This window comes from Oryzias melastigma, linkage group LG1 (genome assembly GCF_002922805.2).
Source record: "Oryzias melastigma strain HK-1 linkage group LG1, ASM292280v2, whole genome shotgun sequence".
In the NCBI taxonomy this organism is placed as follows: domain Eukaryota; kingdom Metazoa; phylum Chordata; class Actinopteri; order Beloniformes; family Adrianichthyidae; genus Oryzias; species Oryzias melastigma.
Genome location: NC_050512.1, coordinates 1823272 through 1831004, shown reverse-complemented (window position 1 = coordinate 1831004; position 7733 = coordinate 1823272). Strand labels below are relative to the sequence as shown.

General features: G+C 37.9%; 2 protein-coding genes across 2 annotated transcripts in view; one reads left to right on the top strand and one right to left on the bottom strand.

The window, feature by feature from the left end:
- The window catches only part of tmod1 (tropomodulin 1), a gene marked incomplete at its 5' end in the record, with an annotated part of 17716 nt that extends 15873 nt beyond the window's left edge, over nt 1-1843 (top strand). The window contains 1 exon segment of the mRNA XM_036216885.1: nt 1549-1843. Within this exon segment, the coding sequence (XP_036072778.1) occupies nt 1549-1676 (128 nt within the window).
- Nucleotides 1844-2830: 987 nt separating this feature from the next.
- cplx2l (complexin 2, like) overlaps nt 2831-7733 on the bottom strand; it is a 25770-nt gene continuing 20867 nt past the window's right edge. Inside the window, exons 3-4 of the mRNA XM_024259721.2 lie at nt 6395-6573; nt 2831-4222 (exon numbers count right to left, since the gene is read on the bottom strand). Coding sequence (XP_024115489.1) covers nt 4028-4222; nt 6395-6573 — 374 coding nt within the window. The 3' untranslated portion in view covers nt 2831-4027. The remainder of the gene's footprint in view (nt 4223-6394; nt 6574-7733) is intronic.

The following is a 7733-nucleotide window of genomic DNA, read 5'->3' as shown; positions in this document are numbered from 1 at the left end:
AAATGACTGAGAAATAACTGTCTGTTTCTCAATGCAAGTCAATGGGACTTTGGCCTTTTTGTAACCCAGTGGTACTTCCTATATGGAAGATGGGGGTTTCAGAAAAACGCTCTAGATTAGTCCAGGAATCCGTTTCTACTTTAGCCAGACAAATGAGCGCAGAGCATCAAGTCAGAACACAGATTGTGCAAGGACATGAAGTTGGGTAGTAAGTACAAAATAAAACTCCAGGGAGATTTACAAAATAAAATAACTATTTATGGTGAGTTCACAGCTTCCTCACTACATATCTGAAACTAAATTAACCTGTTTAATGTCATATTTTCTGATTAAAATTGCCTTCTTTGAATTCGGGTTCATTCAGTTTCTCGATTTTTTTGTATTGTATTCAAATCTTTGAAATCATAATAAAATTATGTGTTTAGAGGACAAGATGCAAAAGAGAGTTTAACTGGCTGTGAATATATAAAAAGAGTCACTTTGGGTTCAACTGTCAAAACCAGGAAAATGTGTTCAAAATGCAGGAAACTGGGATTGATGGTAGAAACTTAAACATTTAATAAATAAACTAAAACAGGACAAAAACTCACAGAGAACTACGGAGAGGAAACACTGATGTAGAACTGAAAACCAGACACTTTTATACATTAAAGACAATTAACAGAAATGAAAACAGCTGTAGATGATCAACATGAACCTGAAGTGAGGAGACAGAGTCTGACTAAAACTCCACTGAAACATCAAACTAAAATCCTCACAGCAACAGAGTGATAATGACATTAAATATTAATAATTTCAGCATTCTGGAGATAAAAGTTGTTGGATTTGTGTTTAAAATACTACAATTTGTATTAAACTTGTTTCATGTTGATTCTGCTGCATCACAATACAAAAAATAGAGCCTCCAGTGTTTTAATGCTTTGGATTTTTCCAAGTCTATGACAATAAATTGTTTACATAAAAATGACTCTTGTATCACCTTCAACACGGGTCATGTAGCTGAGGAGTTATTTCCTAATATATGCATAAACATTTACAATTTTATTTATTTCCATATTAGATAAAGCATTAAAAAAATGAATTTTTTGTTGCCCTTCACCAACTTTGAGCCCCTCCCCTCAAACATCCTGCTTCACGGGGTAATCAGTTGCTCTAAATTCCCCCTAGGTGTGAAAGTGATCATGTGATGTGTGATTGAGGTCATGTGACAGACTGGTGACCAGTCCAGGGTGCACCCTGCCCTCGCCCATCAGTAGCCGGGTTAGGCTCTGACACCCCCGCCCTGTGACCCCAACAGGGAAAGCAGGTAAGAGGATGAGTGACAATTTAAAAGGCATTTTTTAACCTTTAAGAGTGGGATACCATGGTTCTCATCATGAGCTAGCGTAGCGGTTAGCACTCCTACCATCCATCCCAACGTCTCCGGTTTGAGTGGGTTGATCTGCTTCTTATAATGATTGTAATTGGTTTTTATTTAGGTTTTGAGGATCTTAATGAATACATTCTTATTCCAACACATTCCAGGACGCTACATTGTTTCTGTTCCAGACTGTGCCTGTCAGGATCCGGGTATGGAAGCAGGATGTTCAAAAACAGACATTGTTTATTCTTTTCTTTGGCTAAATATAAACTCGAAGATGGCTCGTAACACTCAAGAAGGCAACAACACGATCTGACAACAAGTGGAGGTCACATCAAGAAGCTCCGTGGAGTCTGGTGGAGATTTTCCAGCGTTCTCAGTCCTGCTACCGTAAGTATTGGATGAAACTCACACCAAAAATCCAGTGATGCTGATTTGACCCCCACCCAAACATCTCATGATCTCCTTCCCTCTTCTTCTTTTTCGTCCAGTCCAGCAAAAAAAATGATGCAAACATAATCAATATAAATAAAGTTTAACACAAATTACAAAAGTATTTATAAAAAAGAAACACCTTGTGTGTCAGAAGATCAATAAAATCTGTCAGCTCTGACCTGTTTGCTCAGCTGTTGAACATGAGTTAGAAATAAAAAGTTATCATACACTTAAAAGCTCCAAAAGTTGGTTTTGTGTTGTACGGTGTTCCCTCACTTATTAACAATAAAAAACTCTTTATGCTGACCAATAATCCAATTGTCTTTAATGAATGTATTACATCGCGTGATCAGAGTGCTTTAGATGAGCATGGATGGACCGGTAACATTCTTTGGCTGTGGGGTAAACGTGGATCCCTTTGGTCCCTAACCTCACAAATAAGGAGGAATATTGTACATTTCTTTTTTCTGTGTCTATTTGGACAATCTGGGGCTCAACAGTGATCAGCTATGGTTAGCCTTCTTCACTGAGGCAGTCGGCAGATTCAATTCCTCGGCCCGATTGCTGCCAATATGGCGGCACCTTGAGGGGGACGACCCTGTGTGACGTCATCTCCTGGAGCCGATAGGGCCTGTAAACCCATCTGTTCTACTGGATTTATGTGTTCAGAGGTTTACATCCACACTGTTTATCATGCTTGATCTTAAATTAAGTTCTTTTAAACTTGTTTTTCCCCAAATCTTAACCACTAATGGTAACCACTCTTATTTCTTTTGAATGTTTCTTTTAATGCTTTCTGTAAATTCCTTTGACATGAAATGTGCTACACATACACTTGGCTTGTAATGCTGCAGCGTGAACATTTTTACAGTGAATGACAAACAAAAGAATCATTTTTCTCTAAAAAGTCACCCAGTCATTAATAAAAACAAAGAAATTAAACATACTAGTAGCTAGTTAGTATTAACAAGTCTTAAAGAGAAATCATGGGGTTTTTACTTCAACCAAACTCAGTGTTCAGACCAAAAAAGCGAATGACACGGCATTGATGTATTCTTTAATTGAATCTCAAGCACAGACAGATGTATTCATCCTTTATTGCTCTTACCGTTCTGCATCACTTACATTCAGGCCAAAAATGTATTTTTTTTTTTAATGTGTTGCTGTTCTTTGATTTTTTTTTCCAGATTTCAGCGTTCGGCCTGTTCTTATAGTTCCAACACCCATATTTTACATTCTGCACGGTCCAGTGTTATGGCTGAAAGCTTAACATTTTAGCTGCTGGATCTCCAGCTATGCAGTTATTTTCCATCAAAACAATGAAAGCCCTGCAAAATGATCATCTTTGTTCCTGAATAAATACATATATATTGTCTATTATTCATGTTTTCAACATTGAGACTATACCAACAGGACAGTGGAAACACAAACGTAGGAGTTATTGCCCTCATTATATATATATATTTTCCTTGATAAAGAAGGACTCAAACAGGGACACATGTTCACACAACAAACTGTCTGGACTAATGGCATGCAAGACATAAGAAAGTGGTACAGAGAAGGGACATATAAACCTTTTTAAACACTATTCTACGTGGACATTTATCACATTAATGTAGAACAAGTGAGAGACGAGTGTCTCCACAATGTGGAACAGTGTGTGCAAAAACGTGTACATTTCAGACATGGTGGAACAAATAACAGCAGTTTTAAATCGACCTTTTTTTTTTTAAATATGGCTTATCAAGTTACCACTTTTTATTGTTTAAGAAATACAGACAAAGGATATTCTTCTTGTACAATGTATTAGATGGCTGCCCACTGGGAGGCTTGCTAACTTACTTATAGATCTATAAATTAGAATAATGTGGAGGAAAGTTTTTATTATTTCAGTGCTGCAAGACAGTCGTGCAGAATTTGTAGTGGACATAAAAATCGTTTAAAACCTCTAAGACAAGAAGCACTCACTGCTTTTCTTTTGACTTAAGCCCTCTGTTCGTTAGCTTAAAGTATACTGTAGCATCACTCAAGCTAACACTGCCGTTACAGCCTAGCACGCTTTAAAGGATATACTTCACAATGTTGGCTCAAATTTCAAGTTTTTTCTCCTTCATTACTGTCAAGTTCAAATGATCCCAAATTTTCCAAAATAACATTCTGTGTCAAAAACCAGGGGAATCCAACGTTGCAAATATGACCTCTAAACTGAGCTAGTATGTTAGCATTAGCGACCTATTTCTTCAGCATGTCTTGTAGAGGGCCTGGCAGGTATTTCATCACTGTGTCCATGATGCTCTCCTCTTCCTCCTCTTCATCTCCACAGCCGGCTGGCACTGCCTTCTTGGGTCGAGTTAGGCTTCCAGCTGCGGGTTCCTCTGCAGCGGCGGCCGCCTCAGCCTCGGCCTCCTCGCGCTTCTTTATCCCGTACTGAGGGTCGAACACACAGAAAAACAGATTTCATTGGAAAGTAACAGCTAAAATGCTTTGAGACAGAAAAAAAGCAAAAACTGCCCAATCAAAGTAAAAAAAAATCTATGTTAAAAAAGGGGAAAAAAAGTTTGAGGGTTCTTTTCTTAAAGAGAAAATAACATTAAATTTTTTTTTTGCTTTGTTTTTTTTTATCATTGCCTTAAACCAGGAGAACACATCTGGCCATATCTTGGGAACATAACAGCAGTAATCAGAACTTCTGCGATTTTGTAATCTGTAAAATCAGGTCTGAGTGTTATTTCATAGCAATAGACCATTGACACAAGGTAGGATGGATAGAAAACTTTCATGTTGACGCCAAATTCTGACCCTGAGTGTTGCAGAAGAAATGGATTTTCAAGAGACCAGACACCGTTTTTACATCTTCTACTGTCCAGTTTTGGTGAGTCTGTGTGAATTGTAGCCTCAGTTTCCTGTTCTTAGCTGATAGGAGTGACCCGGTGTGTTCTTCTGCTGCTGTAGTTCATCTGCCTCAAGGTTGTTGTGTTCATAGATGCTCTTCCACAGACATCGGTTGTAACCAGTGGTTATTTAAATTACAGTTGTCTTTCTATCAGCTGGAACCAGTCTGGACATTCTCCTCTGACATCAACAAGACATTTCCATCCACAGAACTGCTGCTCTGGATATTTCCTCCTTTTCTGACCATTCTCTGTAAACTCTAGAGATGGTTGTGGGTGAAAATCCCAGTAGATCATCAGTTTCTGAGATACTCAGACCAGTCCTTCTGGTACCAACAACCACACCACGTTCAAAATCTCTTCAATCTCCTTTCTTCCTCATTCTGATGCTCGGTTTGAACTGCAGCAGATCATCCTGAACATGTCTGCATGACTAAATGCATCGAGTTGCTGAAATATGATCGGCTGATAGGAGATTTGTGTAAAACATTTGGACAGTTAGTGTACATTCAAAGGCAGAATGACAGGATCACCAGTGGAAATGCAGTTTTCCTATTAGCGGGTCTGTTAAGAAATGAAGGGCATTTGACTGTGGAACAGATGTGATGCAAACAACCCCCCCCCGACCAACAAAACAAATCTAGGTATGGAAACAATAATCGCATAACCACTTTTTTGGTGCTATCTTAGTGCAAATGTTGGCCAACAGGTTAACCTATGGAGACTGCAGTCCTCCGTCCATTCATCAAGTCGGTGCCCATTGTAGCATTTCAAACACAGCATTCCCCCAAAGCAAGCCATTGACTTCTGCCTCTGACTCACACCTTTATGTGGCCGTCCCTTTGACCTCTCCCACAATTCAAGGCACTCTGCCTCATCTGTGAACGGGTCATGATCCAAAAAGTGACACCAACTATGAGTGCTTTGAACAACAATACCAAGTCCAGGCTGCTCACCATGGTAACGAGGAGAAACTTCTGATTCAGACAAATTAAGTCAATTCCTTTTTTTTCTTGTAACCATTTTTCTTGAAAATTAAAATGAAACAGATAAAATAACTATTTTCAAGTCCAGTGTTCAAAATCAAATTAATCTTTTTTTATTTGCCTAAATGTTCAAAAGAAACTGTAAACACCAAAAAGTAAATGGACCATTTCATTATCATGCCTGTCCTGTTCCTGCTCCTATCAATTATTTCATGATCGTTTTGCTACATCTGAATGAATGACTGTCGTTTGTTGGTCTGAGTGACCAGAGTGCAATGAATCAAACAGTGAAATCATCAGCGTACAGCGGCAAAATGTATGAAAACCAGAAAAGATCGTGTCTTTAAACTGTTCAGGTGAATTACAGGCTTGAACCATAAAGATTGATGCAGACAGGATCTGCTTCAACCAATAATGGAACTGCTTATTATCCACAGCACACACACACACCTAAACACACACACTTTCATGTGTTGTTATTTTAACACACCTCCTGATTCTTTGATATTTTGACACCTCTGATGTATTTTAAACAGTAAACTAAAAATAAAAGCTGGAAAACCAAAAGACAACAAACAGTTCAACTGAAGAACTCTGGACTAAAAGAAAATCATCTTCAGAGAAGCAGCCTTAAAGGGGTTCAGCATCAATGACATCATCATAACTCTTTGATCTGCCTATAGCCTGTGGTCCTTGTCTTGTAAAGGTCCAGAGGATGGTACCTTATCTCTGATGCCTTGCCTCATGACTTCCCTCTCAGCCTCCATCTTGGCATACTTGGCCTTCCTCTCCTCCTCCTGCTGCCTCAGAGCCTCCTGTCGCTCTTCCTCTTTCTTGGCTGCATCAGGATCGTCCTCCTTTTCTTCCCCCCCAAGCATCTTTCCCACATCTGGGGGGCCTCCTGAGGACCAGAGGGACAAAGGAAAGCCAGATTAGTCAGATCTTTGGACAAAAAGGCTCATTTTAGCAGTTGAGTCAAAAAATGAATAACTAAAAAATACAAAGTGTCATCTCGTCATCCTCATGTGATTCGAATCACTAATCTAACTCAACGATTCACAGATCAAACCAAGATTATTTGTAATTTAATATGTTTACTGCTATTCAACTTTTTATTGATTGTATGAAAATTACAATTATATGTATTGAATCATCATTATTTATACCTTTATAAAGAATAGAAGATCAGTATCAATAAAGCGCTACACATTCGTTTTTCTTTTAGATAATAAACTTCAAATCTACCATTATTCTGCATTTGAGAGCAATAAATACTTTGTTTCTGAATTATATTTTTACTACACTTGACTACATTTAAAAAGATCACAAATCAGCGATGTTGGACGTAGCAAACATTTTGGGGAGAAGATCACGACTATCCAAGTAGTTTAATCTGATGACAGGCCTCTCAGATCCCAACTTAAACATTAATCTCTAAAAAACTGACAAAGAAACGTATTTTTTTCACAGTTTATCTGCAAAGACAATAAAAAAAGAATTCAGAAAAAGGATTTGCCCAATTTGAAAATGATATGTGTGACATCAACTGGAATTCTGGTCTTTCAAACACATAACTTGAAATAATGTTGCAATACGATAATAATATAGCACAAAGAATTCAGAAATACACAACGGCAATTAAATGAAGGAGACGTCAGTCTGGACCCTGGATTATTAATGACATATATCAACTGATGAGAAAAGGGATCCTGGATTTAAGAAATCAATTGCAACAAAACTATGCACAGATAATGTCATTTTCAAAAATCTTACAAATAAAATATTTAGGAAAATAAGAAAAGCTAAAAGAGCTTATTTCATGCATTTGATGGAAAAATCTAGTGAGAATAGTTCTTGTCTATAAAAACACATACATAGATTACCCAGACAAGACGCTAATTAAGCGCATAAAGGTCCAACTAAACTAAACACCGATGGTAAAATGTGTGCTGAGCCTAAAGACATTGAAATCAGTGTTAAAGGCGCAGAGAGACAGACTGACAGTCCTCATGAAAAGTACACAGTCTATTGTTCTGAATTAAAAAATAAAACTCTTTATGT